At 38.6% G+C, this 23,125-nt stretch overlaps 1 protein-coding gene across 8 annotated transcripts in view; it reads left to right on the forward strand.

The window, feature by feature from the left end:
* Positions 1-23,125, forward strand: part of PDLIM5 (PDZ and LIM domain 5) — a 223,736-nt gene that overhangs the window by 60,834 nt on the left and 139,777 nt on the right. For all 8 annotated transcript variants that reach the window (XM_043438392.1, XM_043438394.1, XM_043438400.1 and 5 more), the window contains exon 3: positions 7,237-7,388. In XM_043438392.1, the coding sequence (XP_043294327.1) occupies positions 7,237-7,388 (152 nt within the window). The remainder of the gene's footprint in view (positions 1-7,236; positions 7,389-23,125) is intronic.

Below are 23,125 nucleotides of genomic sequence, written 5' to 3' on the forward strand. Positions count from 1 at the left end.
GCCAGACTGTCGTGAGTGCTGATAATGAGGCCACCATCCTGTGGGAACAGAGTTTGAAAAATTCAGACTTGAATAGTAGTAAGCAGGGAGGGAGGGCCTGTGAGCTGGGGTTCTGATTCAGCATTGTATCAAGCTCTTTGGCTAAGTGAAGAGAAAATTTAGGCTTAGAGAAGCAGAGGGAAGAGAAGAGGGCTGTTTGGTCTTCCTTTAAGTAGGAAAGGGAAAAATAAGCCTGACTCGTCAGCTGGAAAAGTTGTCTTCCCTGCCCTGTAGGTCCTTGAAGTAGGTGACCAGCATGTGTGAGTTGATGGCGTATTATGGTAACGATAGTGAGCATTTACGGTGCGTGGTGTGAGCTGTGTGGTATGTGTGTGTTAGTTGCTCAGCTGTGTCTGACTCTTTGCCACCCCGTGGACTGTAGCCCACCAGGCTTCCCTGTCCATGGAATTCTCCAGGCAAGAATACTGGAGTGGGTAGCCATTCTCTTCTCCAGGGGATCTTCTTGACCCAGGAATCGAACCTTCATCTCCTGTATCGCAGGCAGATTCTTTACCATCTTAGCCACCAGGGAAACCCATGTGCTCTGCTGGGGCCTCACTTAATCTGCTCAGTAGCTCTTGAGGCAAGTGAAACCCTAGTCCGCATTTTCAGGAAGAAATATCTGAAGCCTCGAGAAGCCTGGTAAACTCATGGTGCACACTTAATAGGGGACCAAGCATAATATGAACTCACGTTCGCTTAACTTCAGAATCTTTTCCTGAAACTCTGTTCTTGCTGTGCGGACAGAGGCAAGTCACTTAATCCCTTTGGAGTTCTCTTTTCCCATCCGCCGAGCAGAGTAAAACTACCTGATAGTGGTGAGGGATGATAATGGGTCTCCCAGGATCCTTCACTTGCTGTTGGTGCTCAGTAAGTAGTTTTATTTACTTTTTCTGAGTCATTTCTTTCTCAGGACAGAAAGAGTGACAGGAGCTATCCATCCAAAATGTAAGAAAATTTACCTTTGGGTATTTCCCAGTTGCAGCAAGATGAGGGAAGCCCAAGTCTGTGATGCCATTTCCTCTTATATCTTCCCCCCACATCACGCACACATGGGTGCACATGAACACACAGTCACACATACACATACAGTCTGTCCATCTGCTTACTGAAGGCTGGGCTTTCTTTTCAAGAGAGGACTTCTTATAATTCATAATTAAAAGGGTTAAAGTGTAGCCCTAAGGGTGAGGTTTAGATCCAAGTGCAGGTGATTAATTTTAGATCCTTTCTTATCTGAGTTAATGGGGAGGCTCAGTAAAGATCCCATTCTCTCTTGAAGAGCAGATAGTTATCCTGCTTTCTGCATCAATAAACCGAAGCTCAGAGGTTGTTCCAACATCTGCAGCCATATCTGCTTGCAACTTAAGTGAGACCACAAAGCAGTGTTTTTAAAGAAGCATACAGCTAAAATTAAGTTTATGGAAAATTGGACAGCAGTACTGAAAAATGTATTTGAAGATCAAAAGAGAAGCATTTGTTTGTGATTAATTTGATTTATTCTGGACCGGACCCAGGAGCCTCCTTTGACTGCTTCCTTCCTACACATTGTGCATTTATGAAATACACACATACTTATAGCTGTCATATAATATGGACAAGATTTATTGGTGACAGAAAGTTGTTACTGACTGCCTCGAACAAATGCAAGCTATTTAGACTTGCCACAACAAAGAAGAAATGAACTATGCAAATAACAAGTGACCTTGTAGTCTTTTCTTAGCTGCTCACAATTTATAATAGTGATACATCCTACCCAATTAAGGGGGAGATTTCATCTTTCTATTGAGTGGCTGCCTTGAGGAAGTAGTTCTGGGGATAAATAAAAGGTCATGGGAGTTTTCAATGAGATGCCATCTTTAACAGTTTTACATTTGTTTCTATGCATTGGGCCTTTTCCACTGGCATTAGTTTAGGCTTTTCTGCTCTTTAAATTAGTGAGTAGAAAGCCTAAATATTGAATAATAAAGATGGTTAGAGATTTAGAAAATATGTTCATGTCAGAAACTCAAAATAATTAATATTACTAAGCTCAAAAAAACTGTAGGCAAAAAGGAGTTTGGCAGTTTAAATAACATGAAGTATACAGATGGCAATAGACATTTGTTTACATTTCTGATAATTGAGAAAGTTTTGAGATTAAATACAATTAAATTCTTTCTAAGCTAAAACTCCATTACTTTGACCACCTGATGTGAAGTGCTGACTCATTGGAAAAGTTCGTGATGCGGGGAAAGGTTGAGGACAAGAGAAGGGAGCGGCAGAGGATGAAATGAATGGATGGCTTCACTGACTCAATAGATGTGAATTTGAGCAAACTCCGGAAAATAGTGAACAGGGAAGCCTAGTGTAGTTCATGGGATCACAAAGAGTCAGACACAGCTTAGTGATTGTACAACAACAACACTGAAAGTTACTAAGGGGAGTTGTGACATCTCTTTGGAAATTCTAGGGAAAATATATTAACTGTGTATCCGAAATGTGTTCACTTAGTTCTGTTGGAAATGTTGTTTGATTTTTGACCTTTCTTAGGTTAGCTCAGCCTAATGTTCATCTGAAGATTCTCATTTTCAGATTAAAATTATTTTTTTCTCTTTGATGAATTAAGTATATTTTGTCAGAATTTAGCATATTAATCTGATGGATGGATTTATTGATTCCTTATTTACTATGGTTTAATCAGATATTTTTCTAATACCTACAATATTCAAGGCTCTTGAGAAGACATAATGTAAAACATGATCCCTGAGGAGCTTGTTTTGAAGTTGTAAACAGGTTGACTACAGATTATAAATTGCTTGTATATCAGGCTTCAACTTTATTCTACATTGTAGGAAGCAGAAAATATTTGAAACCTTTTCACCCTCATTTTATAAATAGTTGACATGATGGAACTCTTCAGTGTGAGATGGTAGTTGGGCCACCATTATGGAAATAAGATGAAGGAAATGGCACGGAATTTGGAGAGTTTGGCAGTACGGAGGTCTTTAGAAAACTCTTGCTTTAGACAGCAGGCAAGATCAAGGTGACAGACGACCAGGGTATATGGACTGGCATGAGAGGGGAAAGGAAGATCAACAAAATTTAGCAATTTCCCTGGATGTGGTACCCAAGGAAAAGGCAGAATTCACAAGGGCTATACGACTTCTATGCCGCATGCTTTAAAAAGAAGGGTGGCAGAGTAAAAGCAGTCCTAAACAGATAGATAATTATGAGACATTGGATCTGAACATCTTGGGATCGTAGCATCTCAGAATCTAGTAGGCTACTGGATCAAAGGAGTGAGAAAAATGTTATCCAGTGTGTGACATTTGATTAAATTATTTACTTAATTGTTCACTACCTTTATATTACTATTGGACTGGGGATATTTAAATTGCTTTTGTTGGGTACATTTTGCGCAAATGCCCATAGGTTTCAGTCTTTCTTTTTAAAGGCGACATCTTATGTTAGGAATTGTGAAGTAGGTAATTTAGCTGTGTTCTGTTTGTGGTTAGAAAAATTTCTTTTTTTATGCTTACTCTTCTTGGTTAGAACAACCTAGGATAAATAATGTAAACATAATTTTGTTTCCATAATTTTGCCTCTTTATCAGGATTCAAATTTCAGTTCATTTATTTTAGTATGGAATAGATGTTTCTTTGTCCTACCAACAAAATTGTTCAGATATGACTTTTGTTTTAGGATTAGAGTTATACCTTTGTACAGATAGTTCACAGATAGATAACCTTTTAAGACTGGAAGGAACCATAAAAGGCCTTTAACATCATCTAGTACAGCCACCACATTTCTTGGGTTAGTAATCTGAGATCAAGAGAAAATAATAACAGATAACATTTATTAAGCTCTTATCTCACATAATCTTTATAAACCCCTACAAGTAAGTCCCATGGAGAGCAATGACATCGCTATTACAGCTTTAGGAATTGTTTTCTTGGTAAATGTCCTTTATAATTTAAACAGTTCAGCTCTGTGCAGGAGAGAGTAACAGTATGCTATTTAATTAAATAATTAATATTTATATTAATAAATACTAATTATTAAAAGACATTTCACACCTATTATTCAATACAGTAAAGCTGTAGTATTTAATGTAGGTATTATTATTTTTAAAGACTTTTTCTTACTCTTGACACATACACATTTTAATAAATGTTTCTGTCTATATAGTATTTTAAAATATACTTAATAAAATTCTATCTTAATGTTTTTCTTCTTGATCCTGTGGTCCTGGAATTCAAATTAGATTCATTTAATTTTTATTGAATTTTGGTATTACTTTGTCAGTCATATAGTATATAATAAAAAATGTGTCTATATGTATGTGTGTGTATATATATATATACACACATGTGTATATAATATAGCTATGTTGATCAATTTGATATGTGTTAAATTTTAATCTGTTTTGCTACTCTGCAAATTTTATTTCTTTGTTGTCAGCATTTCATTAACTTTTGTTACCTCTAACTATCTGAGCAGCTGAGAGGAGTTGTTTGTTTACATTAGTACAATGATGAAAACAAAATCACTACAGTTGACCCTTGAACTCTTAGAGATTAAAGGCACTGACCCTCTGTGAAATTGAAAATCTGCCTGTAATTTATAGTCTGTCCTCTGTCTATACAGTTTGGTTCCTCCATATCTGTGGTTCTGCATCCCTGGATTCAACCAACCGTGGATTGTGTAGTACTGTTGTATTCACTATTGAAAAAAATCCACATATAAGTGGACCCATGAGTTCAAACTCATGTTGATCAAGTGCAACTCTATGTACTACATTTATATTATAATAGAGAATATTTCATTGAAAGGCTTGAAGTCTTTTTTTATACTCTGTATCTGTTGGATTTTATATGTGTGCTGTGTGTGGTAAGTTGCGGCAGTCACGTCCCGTCTTTGAGACTCCATGGACTGTAGCCTGACAGGCTTCTCTGTCCATGGAGTTCTGCAGGCAGGAATACTGGAGTGGGTTGCCATTTCCTACTCTAGGGAATTTTCCTGACCCGGAGATGGAACCTGAGTCTCTTAGATCATCTCCTGAATTGGCAGGCAGGTTCTTTGCCACTAGCACCATCTGGGAAGCCTAGACTTTACATATCCTTACTCAAATAGATATTTTTTCTTACTAATTTCTAGAACCTTGTCCATCATTGATAGTTATATGTTAAATGAAATAGAGTTCAAATTGAAAATCTTAGTTCTTACTGACTTCACAATGTATAACAAACGATAGATTTTGCCCGTGTTAGATAACATATGCCATCCATTCATTGAGCATATTATTTTATGAAGGTCTGTAGTGTTAGGCACACTTCAGCTTTAGGGTAGTGGGAGAGAAACACAGACATGGGCCTGCCTGAATGGATCTGATAGTCAGTGCTGTTTCCTTGCTTTTAGATCCAAATAGTTGTTCTTGTACACTAGGATTTATATGCCTTGATCATTATTTTTAAGGAAAGAATTAGAGAATTGATAGTAATCAAAACCTACAGAACATACAATATTCATTTGTATTATTGCTTTGCTTCCAAATTATGAGTTCCAGCACTCAGCCATTGTTCAGTTTGCTGAGGGATGTTTTTCTTTTAGTCAAATAGCAATTTTAGTAAAATGTGCTCTAAAACATTTAGTTTTTTAAAAGTTGTGGTAAAACGTACTTATCATAAAAGACATTTTAGCCATTTTTTAAGTGCACAATTCATTAATTGCTTTTACAGTGTTGTGTTTGTAGAGAACCCACCTGCTAATGCAGGAAATGTGAGAGACATGAGTTCGATCCCTGGGTTGGGAAAATCCCTGGAGGAGGGCATGTCAGCCCACTCCAGTACTCTTGCCTGGAGAATCCCACGGACACAGGAGCCTGGTTGGTACAGCCCACAGGGTTGCACAGAACTGGACACGACTGAGCGACTCAGCACCACTCCACAGTGCTTGCAGCCATCACCACTATGCACTTCCAGAATTTTTGTTCATCCCAAGTAGAAACTCTGCTTGAGATCTTTACTTCTAATTTTTAGAGAAAGTGGGCTTCCCTGGTGGCTCAGTGGTGAAGAATCCGCCTGTCAGACAGATGTATGTTCTATCCCTGGGTCAGAAAGATTCCTAGGAGAAGGAAATAGCAACCCACTCCAGTGTTCTTGCCTGGCAACTCCCATGGACAGAGGAGCCTGGCGGGCTATAGTCTGTGAGGTCACAAAGAGTCAGACATGATTTAGGGACTAAACAACAATAATATTAGAGAAATTACAACAACAACGTTAGAGAAATACTGCTTATTTTCTTCCTTTTTCGGGTCTAGTCTCAAGAATATGGCTTCTTCCAGCAACCCATGTTTAGTGTGACCTACTTGTATTTAACTGAATTCTGAGCTTGTCATTTTAATTAGAATGGTTCCTTTTGGTTTGTACTTGTTCCTTATTTCTGAGTATCTATTAAAAATGCTTCATCTTCCATTTTACTGTCATTTTATATTTATTTGCTCCTTTTGGAGCAATGAAATAGATCCATATGGAGTTTAAAGGAGATCAAATTAAATGTAAACATGTATAACGTTTTGTAAGGAAGGGAAGAAAGATTGGAAATTAAAGACTGTGGTACACAATAAAGTCTGACAGTCTCAGACACAACTGGTTTTCTTCCCCTCCTGCTAAATGCCTGGAACAAGAAGCCTGTCCAACATAAAAGATATTTGGACCTGTGATCTAAAAGAGTTCAGTCCCTCAAACACTGGTCACGAATTGGACTCAACAGGAAGGATTGTTAGTATATCCTTCATCTGTATTAATCTTTGTGCTGAAACAAAAATACAGCTGTTTAAAAGAGTTTTAAAAATTATTTCTGAAAGAGTATTAAATACCCTATTCAGATTACTTTTTTTCCCCTAAAATGTGGTTTCCTTGGCTACTTCTCTTCCTCATTTGTAACAATCACACACTCCTATTACACAATAAAGAAATGGAGAAATTACCAAAGACTCTTTTTCAAACAATTATTTTAGAGTCTTAGACAGCAAATAAAAATTTAAGAAAATAAGTGTAAAAGTCATTTAAATTTTTACTTTACCTGTTAAGTAAGAAAATTTGTATTACTTTGTCTAGTAGTATATGAGTATATTTTCTTTTGATATGACAACAGTATAATTTTCATCTGTGTTTATTTTTAAAGAATGACGGTCCTAATGAAATATATTTTTTACAGCTAAAAGATGGTGGCAAAGCATCCCAGGCAAACGTAAGAATAGGCGACGTGGTTCTCAGCATTGATGGAATAAGTGCCCATGGCATGACTCATCTGGAAGCCCAGAACAAGATTAAGGGTTGTACAGGCTCTTTGAATATGACTCTGCAAAGGTAAATTTTTTTCATTTGGTTCTGATACAGAAAACAACACTGATGAATGTGTTTTTGTGTGTCTGATTCATGGTGTTAAGTAAGAAGCAGTTTCTACTGCCTTTGTTTCAGGTAGATAAATAAGAAATAGACAGACTTTTACATTGGGTATTGAGCAGTATGAGAACTGGTGAAAGCTTTGGTTATAAGGCATGTATTTGCATACTCATAACTATTGTGTGTACAGTTTCATAGAGTTTAAGAATTTCTGCAATTTCTCAGTGGAATGCAGCCTAAGGATTCTTGTTATAGGGTAAAACTCTTGACCTTAATATTCTAGGCAGTGTATTAGAAGGTATTCTTTTAAAATATTTGGCTTTTCTTTTACCATAAGTATGTTTTTTGCCTTTTATCCCAGATAGAAAAATATAATTTTAATATATTTATTTGAGGTCCTAATTTTCTGAACTTAGTTTGGCTTCAGTTTTAAAATAGATAAACATTTTGTTGATTATATTATATCAGGTCTTTTCAGCATCCCAACCTTTGAACTGTATTGAGATCAGCTAAATTGCTTCTTAAAAATACTGCTAGGAAACTTGTACAGCCACTATGGAGAACAGTGTGGAGATTTCTTAAAAAACTGGAAATAGAACTGCCATATGACCCAGCAATCCCACCGCTGGGCATACACACCGAGGAAACCAGAATTGAAAGAGACACGTGCACCCCAATGTCCATTGCAGCACTGTTTACAATAGCCAGGACATGGAAGCAACCTAGATGCCCATCAGCAGACAAGTGGATAAGAAAGCTGTGGTACATATACACAATGGAATATTACTCAGCTATTAAAAAGAATGCATTTGAATCAGTTCTAATGAGGTGGATGAAACTGGAGCCTATTATACAGAGTGAAGTAAGTCAGGAAGAAAAATACCAATACAATATATTAATGCATATATATGGGGTTTAGAAAGATGGTAATGATGACCCTATTTGTGAGACAGCAAAAGAGACCCAAATGTAAAGAACAGACTTTTGGACTCTGTGGGAGAAGGCAAGGGTGGGATGATTTGAGAGAATAGCATTGAAACATCTATATTATCATATGTGAAATAGATCGCCAGTCCAGGTTCGATGCATGAGACAGGGTGCTCAGGGCTGCTGCACTGGGATGACCCTGGGGGATGGGATGGGGAGGGAGGTGGGAGGGGGGTTCAGGATGGGGAACACATGCACACCCATGACTGATTCATGTCAATGTATGGCAAAAAACCCTACAATATTGTAAAGTAATTAGCCTCCAATTAAAATAAAGAAGAAAAATACTGCTAGGAATCAGAGTATCTGGAAGTAAGGACCAAGAATTATATATTAATCAGTTTTCGATGATTATGATGAAATACAAAGTTAGAACCACTTCATATGTTGGGTTGAGGGGAAGGTAGGGGAAAGAGAGAATGGAAGGAGGGTTCTTGAATAATGGCTGTGAACCTGTAGGTTTATAAGGAAGGTAGCTATTCTTTACCAGGTGGTCATAAAGGGTTTTAAGCAAGTCTTGCTTTTTATAATTATATTAATGGAAGGATTGTCTGTTCTATAAAATTTGGAAAATGCCATTTCCCCCCAAAACATATCATGTCTTTGTCATTGTTTAGTCGGTAAGTCATGTCCAACCCTCTTGTGACCCCATGGACTGTGCCCACCAGGCTACCCTGTCCATGGGATTTCCCAGGCAAAAATACTGGAGTGGGTTGCCATTTCCTTCTCCAGAACATCTCATCAGTTCAGTTCAGTTCAGTCGCTCAGTCATGTACAACTCTTTGCGACCATGTGAATTGCAGCATGCCAGACCTCCCTGTCCATCACCAACTCCTGGAGTCTACTCAGACTCATGTCTGAGTCGGTGATGCCATCCAGCCATCTCATCCTCTGTCGTCCCCTTCTCCTCCTGCCCTCAATCCCTCCCAGCATCAGGGTCTTTTCCAATGAGTCAGCTCTTGTCATGAGGTGACCAAAGTATTGGAGTTTTAGCTTCAGCATCAGTCCTTCCGATGAACACTCAGGACTGATCTCCTTTAGGATGGACTGGTTGGATCTCCTTGCAGTCCAAGGGACTCTCAAGAGTCTTCTCCAACACCACAGTTCAAAAGCATCAATTCTTCGGTGCTCAGCCTTCTTCACAGTCCAACTCTCACATCCATACCTGACTACTGGAAAAACCATAGCCTTGACTAGACGGACCTTTGTTGGCAAAGTAATGTCTCTGCTTTTTAATATGCTGTCTAGGTTGGTCATAACTTTCCTTCCAAGGAGTAAGAGTCTTTTAATTTGATGGCTGCAGTCACCATCTGCAGTGATTTTGGAACCCAAAAAAATAAAGTCTGACACTGTTTCCACTGTTTCCCCATCTATTTCCCATGAAGTCATGGGACCGGATGCCATGATCTTAGTTTTCTGAATATTGAGCTTTAAGCCAACTTTTCACTCTCCTCTTTCACTTTCATCGAGAGGCTTTTTAGTTCCTCTTCACTTTTTTCCATAAGGATGGTGTCATCTGCATATCTGAGGTTATTGATATTTTTCCCAGCAATCTTGATTCCAGCTTGTGCTTCTTCCAGCCCAGCGTTTCTCATGATGTACTCTGCATATAAGTTAAATAAGCAGGGTGACAATGTACAGCCTTGACGTACTCCTTTTCCTATTTGGAACCAGTCTGTTGGTCCATGTCTGGTTCTAACTGTTGCTTCCTGACCTGCATACAGGTTTCTCAAGAGGCAGGTCAGGTGGTCTGGTATTCCCATCTCTTTCAGAATTTTCCACAGTTTGTTGTGATCCACACAGTCAAAGGCTTTGGCATATGGCATTTGGCATTGTCATATGGAAGACATCTCATGCCTTCCATAAATCGTTGTTTTTATTATGAGTCTTTATGAGGGGAATAATGTATGCTATATATTCCTATTATTTTTAATATGAAACCTTTTTATTCTTGGAGTCTCTCCTGGGAGGATTTAAAGGATATATACAGGGTAAATTACATGTAATTTTCTGAATGAGTATCAATTTTGTCTTAAAAGTGAATAGGAGAAATCTATAAAAACTTAAAGAGATTTACTGTGCTGTATCATGACTTTCTGACCAGTTCCCGTTTGGGTGCATATGTGTGTGTGTCTGTCTGTCTGTCTGTATGTTATGTCTTTGTGTGTTTCTGTGTGTGAAATTCCTTTCATTGGGACTGTTGAATCAAAGTTAATGTGTATTTAAATTTGGAAAGCTAGTAGCTGTTTGTTTCAGTCGATACAAAAGTAATCAAGGAGAAACAATAACTTTGCTAAAAAGTTATATTTTGATAGTCTGTTTTGTATATTGAGACATATAACACGAAAATTGTTACTAATTAAGAGAAAATAGTCATTTTAATGATAGGCATTTTTACTAAGTATGAATTTTGAAAGGGAACCAAGAAGTTAAGAAGCTTGATGTGTCATGAAATATCAACACAACAAAGCAAATATGGTGTTAGGTTGTCTCTCCTATTCTCAAGTGAAAGTTTGTGTGTGGTGTAAACTTTTTTTCTGGGCTGTATATAGTTTCTTTCATAGTAGCCTACTTGTTTTCATATTGTGCTCACTATTTTATGACCTAGTACAGTATCTTATTTTCTGTTGAAAAGACTTCTGGTTCCATGACAGTAGATGAAAACCAGATGTTACCCTGTTTGGGTGGGTTTCTAGTTTGAGTAATCTGCTACTGATTTTAATAGATTCTTTTAAGCTACTTAAATGCAGAATCTCACAAGCCAACTTGTTACAAATACTTGGAGATACTACTTAATCTTATCTTCATGTATCTGAAGATACATGACCCAGATGTGTATCTGGAGTGTATCTGAAGATACACAGACCCAGAATGTGAGAGAGAATTTTAGAGTCCTGTTTTTCATTGTTATTATTCTCAATTTTTCGAACGCCTCTTGTATTAGGTTATGTCAGTCTGAAAGAGATTTGCATTTAAGAGAATTCATGGTATAACCCTGACAATGCTACTGAAGAAATACATTTTGCTTTTTTATGAAAAAAATAAAACTTTGAAGAGTTATCTTTAATCTTGCCCTATACTAAGGCCATTTTCTTCCTAAATTCTCTTTCTTATATCAAGGCAAGATTTCTTTTCCAACTCATTTAGTAATTTGAACAACAACTCCTTACTTGGCTTCCAGTCTCCTCACCCTCTTTATTCCAGCTCTCACCAACTAGTCTGCTCAGAATTCTCCTTCCAAATTGAGTAACCTACAACAGCACTTTCTCTGTTTTCTTCATGACTATCTGGTACTCTCCTTTACAGACTTGTCTCTAGTCTGGTTTCTCTAGAAGCAGAACCTGAGATGGGATTCATGTACAAGTGATTTATCAAGAGAGTTGTTTCATATGTTACTTATAAGGGAGTGAATGAAGCAGGACTGGGGAGAAGAAACTGAGGTGAGCAAGGATGTGGTTTCAGGGGATGTCTATCTTCAGCTTGCCCCAGGAGAGAACTTGGGAACAAAATTGTACCATGGAGTGAGTCTTGTCTTGAGGGAACTAGGTTTTTGTCCCCTCTCCCCTGCATTTGTTAGTCATTGGCCACCATTGTCCTCGAAGTGTGTGTGTGTGTGTATTCAGGGGAGGGCTAGGAGCTTCTGTGACTTCCACAGAAAGTTGCTGGTGTGAACCATTAGTAGCAATATAGGGAGCACCTCGGAGCTTATGTACCAAACCAGTAGACTGGTTCCAGAGGACCCACACTGGGCACCAGCATCATGTGCTGTGAGATTGCATCCAGACTGAAGACCTTTATTCAGAGGATTAGGCTCTCTGTGACCCAGGCCCAATCTGGTTGTCCTCCTCAGATCATCACTACTCATCAGCAGATATCATCTTTCCATTTAAGACAGATTTCTTACTGTCACATGCCTTTTTGTCCTCTTACAAACTTTGCTTCAATGGAATGCCTTCCCACTTTTTCACTGCCAGTGAGTGCCTCCACATCCTCAAACCCCATATTGAAGCTTGTCATCACCCCGTAGTCTTTTCTAACTTGTAATTTGTTCATTTCCCCCCCTCTAAACTCCTGTGACAAGTTTATACTGTTTGAGTTAGCATTTAATTATATACTAGATACAACCAGGACAGTTAAGACAGATTCCATGAATTATATACAAGTAAGCCTAATTGGTTAATAGTCATACTTTATACTGCCTATGTAATTAACTGATTACTTCATGTACATTCAGAGAAGGCAATGGTACTCCATTTGCCTGGAAAATCCCATGGACGGAGGAGCCTGGTAGGCTGCAGTCCATGGGGTCGTGAAGAGTCAGACACGACTGAGTGACTTCACTTTCACTTTTCACTTTTATGCATTGGAGAAGGAAATGGCAACCCACTCCAGTGTTCTTGCCTGGAGAATCCCAGGGATGGGGTCACACAGAGTTGGACACAACTGAAGTGACTTAGCAGTAGCAGTCATGTACATTAGTTCTATTTCACCAACTAGACTCCTTAAAAGCAAAGACCATATTTATTTGCACTGTCATTGTTTGATAACATCTTGTATAGTTTGGTGTTTTCAGTGTCATTTGATTGGTACCAGCATTATTTCTCAAACTTGGCATTATTCATTTATTCCACAAGTATATTTTGAGCCATTACTATATGCCAGACACTGTTTTGGATGCTAAGAACGTTGAGCAGTGAGCAAAAGAAGCAAAAATCCCTGTTCTCATAGTGCTGATCTTTTAGTGAGCAGAGACAGACAATAAACAAGTAAAAGTGTGTAATATATTACATGATGATGTACTATGATATGGAGAAAAGCAAAGCATGTAAGGGGCATAGGGAACACAGGAGTGGAAAATTGCAATTTAAAATAGAGGTGGTCAGGAGAGCCTCAGTGAGAAAATTATTGGATACCTGGATCACGAGTGCCCCAGGCAGAGGGAAAGTTTGGTGCAGTGGCCCTGTCAGGAGGGCCACCCAGGACGGACGAGTCATGGTGGAGAGTTCTGATAAAACTAGGTCCACTGGAGAAGGGAATAGCAAACCACTTCAGTATTCTTGCCTTGAGAACCCCATGAAACAGTATGAAAAGACTAAAAGATATGACACTGACAGATGAACTCCCCAGGTCAGTAGGTGCCTGACATGCTACTGGAGATCAGTGGAGGAATAACTCCAGAAAGAACCTGAAGAGACAGAACCAAAGCAAAAACAACACCCAGTTGTGGATGTGACTGGTGATGGAAGTAAAGTCCGATGCTGTAAAGAGCAGTATTGCATAGGAACCTGGAATGTTAGGTCCATGAATCAAGGCAAACCGGAAGTGGTCAAACAGGAGATGGCAAGAGACCGTCAACATTTTAGGAAGCACCAAACTAGGATGGAGTGGAATGGGTGAACTTAACTCAGAAGACCATTATATCTACTTCTGGGGGAAAGAATCCCTAAGAAGAAATGGAGTAGCCATCATGGTTAACAAAAGAATCCAAAATGCAATACTTGGACACAATCTCCAAAATGATAGAATGATCTCTGTTCGTTTCCAAGGCAAACTAGTCAATATCACAGTAATCCAAGTCTATGCCCTGATCAGTAATGCTGAAGAAGCTGAAGTTGAATGGTTCTATGAAGACCTACAAGACCTTCTAGAAGAACTAACACCCAAAAAGATGTCCTTTTCAGTATAGGGGACTGGAATGCAAAAGTAGGAAGTCAAGAAATACCTGGAATAACAGGCAAATTTGGCCTTGGAGTACGGAATGAAGCAGGGCAAAGGCTAATAGAGTTTTGCCAAGAGAACGCACTGATCATAGCAAACACCCTCTTCCAGCAACACAAGAGAAGACTCTATACATGGACATCACCAGGTGGCTAATGCTGACATCAGATTGATTATATTCTTTGCAGCCAAATATGGGCAAGCTCTATACAGTGAGCAAAAGCAAGACTGGAAGCTGACTGTGGCTCAGATCATGAGCTCCTTATTGCCAAATTCAGACTTAAATTGAAGAAAATAGGGAAAACCACAGACCATTCAGGTATGTCCTAAATCAAATCCCTAACGATTATACAGTGGAAGTGACAAATAGATTCAAGGGATTAGATCTGACAGAGTGCCTGAAGAACTATGGGCAGAGGTTCATGACATTGTATAGGAGGCAGTGACCAAGACCATTCCCAAGAAAAAGAAATGCAAAAAGTCAAAATGGTTGTCTGAGGAGGCCTTACAAAGAGCTGTGAGAAGAAGAGAAGCAAAAGGCAAAGGAGAAAAGGAAAGATATACCCATTTGAATGCAGGGTTCCAAAGAATAGTAAGGAGAGATACGAAAGTTTTCCTCAGTGATCAATGCAAAGAAATAGAGGAAAACAACAGAATGGGAAAGACTAGAGATCCCTTCAAGAAAATTAGAGATACCAAGGACTGTTTCATGCAAAGATGGGTACAATAAAGGACAGAAATGATATGGACCTAATAGACACAGAAGATATTAGGAAGAAGTGGCAAGAATCCACAGAACTATACAAAAAAGATCTTCATGACCCAGATAATCACAATGGTGTGATCACCTGCCTAGAGCCAGACATCCTGGAATGCGAAGTCAAGTGGGCCTTATGAAGCATCACTATGAACAAAGCTAGTGGAGGTGATGGAATTCCAGTTGAGCTATTTCAATTCCTGAAAGATGATGCTGTGAAAGTGCTGCACTCAAAATGCCAGCAAATTTGGAAAACGCAATAGTGACCAGCGGACTGGAAAAGGTCAGTTTTCATTCCAATCCCAAAGAAAGGCATTGCCAAGGAATGCTCAAATTACCACACAATTGCATGCATTCATTCACACGCTAGCAAAGTAATGCTCAAAATTCTCCAAGCCAGGCTTCAGCAGTACATGAACTGTGAACTTCTAGATGTTCATGCTGGATTTAGAAAAGGCAGAGGAACCAGAGATCAAATTGCCAATATCCACTGGATCATCAAAAAAGCAAGAGAGTTCCAGAAAAACATCTATTTCTGCTTTATTGACTATGCTAAAGCCTTTCACTGTGTGGATCACAACAAACTGTGGAAAATTCTTAAAGAGATAAGAATATCAGACCTCCTGACCTGCCTTTTGAGAAATCTGTATGCAGGTCAAGAAGCAACAGTTAGAACTGGACATGGAGAACAGACAGATTCCAAATCAGGAAAGGAGTATGTCCAGGCTATATATTGTCACCCTGCTTATTTAACTTATATGCAGAGTACATCATGAGAAACGCTGGGCTGGAAGAAGCACAAGCTGGAATCAAGATTGCTGGGAGAAATATCAATAACCTCAGATATGCAGATGACACAACACTTATGGTAGAAAGCAAAGAACTAAAGAGCCTCTTGATGAAAATGAAAGTAAAGAGTGAAAAAGTTGACTTAAAACTCGACATTCAGAAAACTAAGATCATGGCATCTGGTCTCATCACTTAATGGCAAATAGATGGGAAAACAATGGAAACAGTCACAGACTTTTATTTTGGGGGGCTTAAAAATCACTGCAGATGGTGATTGCAGCCATCAAATTAAAAGATGCTTGCTCCTTGGAAGGAAAGTTATGACCAACCTAGACAGCATATTAAAAAACAGAGACATTACTTTGCCTACAAAAGTCCATCTAGTCAAGACTATGGTTTTTCCAGTAGTCATGTATGGATGTGAGAGTTGGACTATAAAGAAAGCTGAGTGCCGAAGAATTGATGCTTTTGAACTGTGGTGTTGGAGAAGACTCTTGAGAGTCCCTTGGACTGCAAGGAGCTCCAACTAGTCCATCGTAAAGGAGATCAGTCCTGGGTGTTCATTGGAAGGACTGATGTTGAAGCTGAAACTCCAATACTTTAGCCACCTGAAGCCAAGAGCTGACTCATTTGAAAAGACCCTGGTACTGGGAAAGTTTGAAGGCGGGAGGGAGAAGGGGTCGACAGAGGATGAGTTTGGATGGCATCACCGACTCAATGGACATGAATTTGAGTAGGCTCCAGGAGCTGGTGATGGACAGGCAAGCCTGGAGTACTGAAGTTTGTGGGGTCACAAAGAGTTGGACATGACTGAGCGAGTGAAACTGAACTGAACTGTTTTCATGGGCCTTTCAAAAGTTGGGAGAGAGCCTTAAGGAGTTGGCCGGCTCTACAGCAGGATTTGGGAGAGAGATGGCTTTGTTATTGGAGAGAAAGGCTAGAAGGAGGAGCAGACCAAGGTTCTCCCAGTCTTAATCGCTGCTGCACTGTCTTTTCCTTCTAGTGCGGTAGAGATAGTGGACCATTACCACTTCTGCTCATCTCTCCCCAAGAATCCCCAGGGGGAGACTGTAAGAGAGAAAACGCATCTTTGTTTTGAAATCAGAGCCAGCAGCAATATCTGTTCATTAAGCCCAAACTCAAAATCCTAAAATAAGATTTAGATAAGAAAAAATAAGGTAAAAGTACTTGCTTGAGTAGGGTTATTTTGGAACCGTTTATTGTATCTTATCTAATTTGGAGGGTTGTTGTTCAGTTGCTAAGTTATGTCTGACTCTTTGCAAGTCCATGGATTGCAGCATGCCAGGCTTCCCTGTCCTTCAGTCTCCTGGTGTTTGCTCAAACTCATGTCCATTGAGTTGCTGTTGCCATCCAACCATCTCATCCTCTGTCGTTCCCTTCTCCTCCTGCCCTCAGTCTTTCCGAGCATCAGGGTCTTTTCTAATGAGTTGGCTTTTTGCATCAGGTGGCCAAAGTATTGGAGCTTCAGCTTCAGCATCAGTCCTTCCAATGAATATTCAGGTTTGATTTCCTTTAGGATTGATTGCTTTGGTCACCTTGCTATCCAAGGGACTCTCAAGAGTCTTCTCCAACACCACAGTTCAAAAGCATTAATTCTTTGGCACGGTAATAAAGCTCATATACTATTTCCATTGATATCCTAAAATAATAAGATGACTCACTATATTCTAGTATCTAATGAATATAAAGGTGTGAAAGATTTCATTTCAATTTGTTTTTTACCTTTGCATAGGATTAGAAGATATTTTTTCCCCCTGAAACTGGCATTGATTCTAAGAGCACTAGAAACTAGACAATGAAAAATTATATTTCAAATTATTTTTCCTCTTGTGAGAATCAGGCAAATTGTAGTATGCTGTTTTTAACCATCAAGTGCTCTTTGCCTAGGTGTGTTTGATTCACATCAAAGTGGATCATTTAAAAAGTTCTGTTATTTTGGCTAATAAAAGAAAAAAACAATTTTCTGAAGCTTTGATGTCAAATAACTATGAGCTATATTAGAGTTGGAGCCTATGAATAAGATTTTTAACTATTTCATTTTATTTCGGTAATTCTCTGCATAAGATAGATAAACTTGCTACTGACTTACCATGTGAATTGAGGTAAATTGCTAAATTTCTGAGCCTTTATTGTCGTGACTAAAATGAGGTCATGAGTATTTCTATGTTCCCTAAATTCTGTTTCTTGTTCTGGTTTTTCAACTGTAAATGGGTAAGTTCCGTAGAGCTTGCTATTAGATCACACTAACTTAAGTTTGCTTGTTTTGGCTGAGAGAATCGGGAAATTGGACTTTCTTCTTTGGCGTTATCTTAAACTGTGCCAGGTTAGCAGTCACTTGTACTACCCTGCCGACTTTAAGGTGAAAGGTAGGTCAGATGGATATTCAAATAGCACTTAATCATAAAAAAAAATACTCATATGTTTCCCTGTTTTATATTTTAAAATTAATCCTCTCAGAATCACAGAAAATATATGTAACTTTTCTAATCTTCCTTGTTTTCTTGTTTTTACATTAATAGTGGCATGTCTGTGGGTTTGTTTACTTATTTACTTTGGTTCCTTAGGTTTCATTTAATATATAGTTTGTTATGATTGAAAGTGAAAGATCTAATGAAGGACTGAGTATTGAAAAATATTGATGTACTCTCTTATTGCCTCCACCTTCTTCCTCATCCTTCAAACAACAGAAAAATTGTCAGACGTCCAGTAACTACTACTAATGAATGACACATTGGAATAATTTAATAGGTACATTGAATTACAAGAAAAAAGAAGTAGCTTTGGTACCACACTGAAGCTGTTAGCCATCTTTTGTTTCATTTTAATGGATTGCTTAACATCCTATTACTGTTAAGTTTAATGAGTTCAGCTCTGTTCTTTCACTATGAGCATAGAGACAAGATTTTTTTTAAGTTTTTTTTTTTTAAATCCAAGTTTTCAGTTCTCTCAGATGTTTCAATTCATGTGAATTAAAAGGCATTTAGTTTGATTATCTTTTCTTTCAGTTGGAGTGGCACATTACCCCACCTCAGGTTCTTTTTGCCCCTTTGGTGTTGCACATGCGTTTTGTTTCTTTCCTTCTTTTTGGTGGTGCTAGGTCTTTGTTGCTGCAGGGGCTTTTCTCTAGTTGCAGAGAACAGGGGCGACTCTGCATTGCAGTACCCGGGTTTCTCATTGCTGTGGCTTTTGTTGTGGAGCTCAGGCTGTAGGATACTCAGGCTTCACTAGTTGCAGCTCCCGGACTCTACAGAGCACAGGCTTTATAGTTGTGGTGAATGGGCTTAGTTGCTCGTCGGTATGTGGGATTTTCCTGGACCAGGGATTTTCCTGTCCTCTAAATTGGCAGGTGAATTCTTTACCACTGAGCCATCAGGGAAGCCCTTCATATGCTTTTTGAATGTGTTTTCTGCTATTTAGATTTTACTGTTTGGTGATTTATATTGGTTTTAGTTTCTTTTTTTAATTTTGTTTGGAGTATAACATTTGCAGGACTGTGATTAAACTTTCCTCCACCTCATCATTAAAATTAGAAGTGCTGCTTAGGAAAGGGGGTGAGGGCAAGCAAACCATTGACATCTCTTTTGTGCAAATCTTTTCACATATATCATTAAATCCTCCCATCTGTCCACTGAAGAGTGAGTTAATATACCCATTTTCCAGATGATTTATTTTATGGTATCAAGAGTTTATGTGACTCCCCTAACAAACTTCAGTTCAGTTCAGTTCAGTCGCTTAGTCGTCTCCGACTAAGCCATCCAGCCATCTCATCCTCTGTTGTCCCCTTCTCCTCCTGCCCTCAATCTTTCCCAGCATCAGGGTGTTTTCCAGTGAGTCAGTTCTTCGCATGAGGTGGCCAAAGTGTTGGAGTTTCAGCTTCAACATCAGTCCTTCCAATGAACACCCAGGACTAATCTCCTTTAGGATGGGCTGGTTGGATCGCCTTGCAGTCCAAGGGACTCCCAAGAGTCTTCTCCAACACCATAGTTCAAAAGCATCAATTCTTCGGCGCTCAGCTTTCTTCACAGTCCAACTCTCACATCCATACATGACCACTGGAAAAACCATAGCCTTGACTAATAAACTTAGATCATGTCAAAGACTATGCCCTGTCTACTTTTTTATGCTAGGACTTAGTGACTATGGTCACCTAAAAAAATGTGATAAGATAGGATTCAATTGGGGAAACTCTTTGACTTTTTAATTGGAAACAACAGTGTCTCTTTTCACTGTCACCTTTTTGTATTCTGTAGTAAATATTATACATAAATTGTTTCCTATGTGCTTCATAGATCCTATATGGTAGAATAAAACTAAAAGAGATAAAGGAAGCTAAATAGGTTGGTGGGTCACTAGACAGGAACATTCATTTGGGTATTGATTTGTATGTATAAGTTGCCTGTCCTAAATCAGAATATCATCTTTCTTTTTCTCTCTCAAGTTTATTGGCCTGTTGACTATATTTGCTAAATTATTTATGTATTAATATCTCTTCAACAGTCTTCTGTATGTATCCCATGAATAACTCAGGGTTCAGGAATTAAAAAAAAAATGTTTTAAAGACTTTTTGCTCAATCTGATACTGAAAGGAAAAGATACTGTAACTGTCAATTAACAAATCCATCAGCAGACATGAAAGAGAAGTATTTCTCTTTTCTTCATTTCAGTAGGGATAAAGACTGTTGAAAATGAACTTGAAGTCTCAAGTTAGTGCATCTCTTTTGACAGTAGCAGATTTGGTAAATATGAGTTCATCAGGGTGTATTTTGCATTTTGAAATTCTTACCAGAACTTTGCCTCTTGCCTCTTGAAAGCATGCAGTTATTTTTAAGCATAAAAATTACTTTCCTGAAGGAAAAATATTACTTCAGTAATAATTCTAGGAAATAATATATTAAAAGACCTGTTTAAAGCTTTATTGTAAGTTTTTAATTTATAGAATATTTCACATGTGCAGAGTTTTTAAACAAGGTCGTAAAGTAGAGATATAAAGAACGGGACTAGTAATAAAACTGGTTTTGAGTTGGTTTGGTATAAACCTTGATCCCACCACTTCCTAGCTGTGTGACCTTAGGCATATTACTGAGTTCCAGTTCACCATTTGTAAATGGGCATAGCCTTGTAATAACTGCCTTCTAGAGCTCTTGTAAAGATTAGATAAACACACATGTAAAGAACCTAGAACATGACAGAGAGAAGTTTTGTCTCCTTTCTTCCTGTTTTTCTCTTAAGTGTAAGTAACTATTAATACAGTATCCATTGTAAGGTTACGTCCAGGAGGTCATATTTATTTTGTTTCTTAGCAACAAAATGGGTGTGACTAGAGGGAAGTGGGGAGAAAATGAGAGGGCAGTCGGGTAAGTAGTTATCTTCGAAAGTCAGAAAGATGATGATGCCAAGTGTTAGAAGAAAGGATTCTTTAGTTAAGTGAGTGGTTTTTGATCATACAGCTGTAATTAAAGCTTTTTAAAAGCTTGAGGGTGTATAAACATTATGCTGAGTGCCAGCTAACTACTGCTTTGGCTAAGAAATTGTCTCAACCAATAATTTATGGCAGCAAAGAGAAATCAGTATACACCTAGACTTGTTTATTTGGCTAATTCCTCTTGTTATCCTTATAGGAACAATGCAGATGTAATTCTGTTTTATTGTGAGTTAGCCCAGAAAGACAAGCAAAATAAACTTTTTTTTCTGTCACTCAACCAAATTCATGTATATTCCCTTTAGTTTCCTGAGTAACATTAAAATCAAGTTAAATTGCAAACTTTTGGACTGTGTTTTTATGATACTTAAAGAAATAATTTTCTAACTTTTCATCAACACTATCATTACTTAAGTTTAGTTGGAAAATTTCTTAATGTTCCAAATTTTTGAAAATTGTACTTTTCTATATTTACCTTATGACCAGAAGCCATAAAGGGTAGATATAAAGAGAATGATTTATGATTTCTGCCTTTAAAGAACTTGTATGTATTCATTAAGACGTTCATTGAGATAAGAAGAGACAGAGGTGCTACATAGATTCAAAGAGGGCAAGACCCAATTGAAATGAAAAGGCTTCCTGGAGGTGCTGTATCTTGGGCTAGACCTTGATGAGAATGCCATCTCGTGGAGGTTGCCAGTCCCCAGACATCTGTTGGGAGGAGCATGTGGACCATTTTCAGTGGAGATAGGAATAACAGATTCGAATAGTGCTTTGCAGATTTTTAGACATTGTGATATTAAAAGGTTTTATTGGAAAAGTGACATTTTTCAGGATAACGTTTAGTGAGACTGCTTGGAAAAAGGTGGAGAGAAACAGGGAGACTGATCAGGCAGTGTTGCTGTAATGTGGCTACTTGAGGGCTTGGAATGGAAAACAGAGGAGAAACATAAGAAATGAGAACTTGTGAACAGTAATTCTGAAAGCCACAATAACAGTGTGGATGTGAAGAAAGAGGGAAGAACCAAAGACTGCTCAGGTGTCCAGCCTGCTTTACCCAGGCTCCATTCTGCTCTCACCTTCTCCTTTTTCCTCTCCTTTCTGGAGTCTGGCTTCTGCTGCTGTCAGGTCTCTGAAACTATGTTCTCACAGGTTCCTCAGACTCAGAACTGAGCTCTATGCTTCCTTCTCAGCACTTAGCATCTCCTGCCATTTAAATTGATGAAGGGCCGCCATTCACCCCATTACCCAGCTCAGAGAGACTCATTCCTTGTCTGAACCTCCCACGTTCGTCTCTACTGTCTGTTCAGTGCAGTTTATATAGGTCTCAAACCAGATGGGGCTGCTCTGATAACTCAGTTGGTAAAGAATCTGCCTGCAGTGCAGGAGACCCTGGTTCGATTCCTGGGTCGGGAAGATCCCCTGGAGAAGGGAATGGCAACCCACTCCAGTATTCGTGCCTGGAGAATCCTGTGGCCAGGGAGCCTGGGGGGGCTACAGTTCATCGGGTCACAAAGAGTCGGACTCGACTGAGTGACTAGCAACCAACCAAAACAGACTATGGATAGAATAAATTAGCATAGCCACAGGGTGTGGTGGTGAAGAGAGGTTCAGCTCCTAGTCATAATGCCTATATCTTAAACAGAAAGGTTTAAGATCCATCTGTTTGGCATATACTAATCGAACATTTGCTGTCCTGATCACTGCGAATAGAAAGGAAGTCTTCACACCTGCCCTCAAGGAGTTCATAGAGTGAAGCACTGATTTCTAACCTTGAATAAAGACCCATTTTTTCATTGTCAAATATTTCTTGGGTAATCCTTCCCTTACCACGTTAAGGTAATAATTGTAAACTGCACATTTTTAAGTATCATGTTGTGGTTTTAAATGAACAGGAAGGTTTTTTAATTTTATGTTCAAGAGTCTACATTTCTTTAAAAATTCGAATATATACTGATTGAAACAGATTAAGCAGACTTTAAACAGTGTTTAGTACCCAGAAAAATTCAT

Source organism: Cervus canadensis, chromosome 19 (genome assembly GCF_019320065.1).
Source record: "Cervus canadensis isolate Bull #8, Minnesota chromosome 19, ASM1932006v1, whole genome shotgun sequence".
Taxonomy (NCBI): Eukaryota; Metazoa; Chordata; class Mammalia; order Artiodactyla; family Cervidae; genus Cervus; species Cervus canadensis.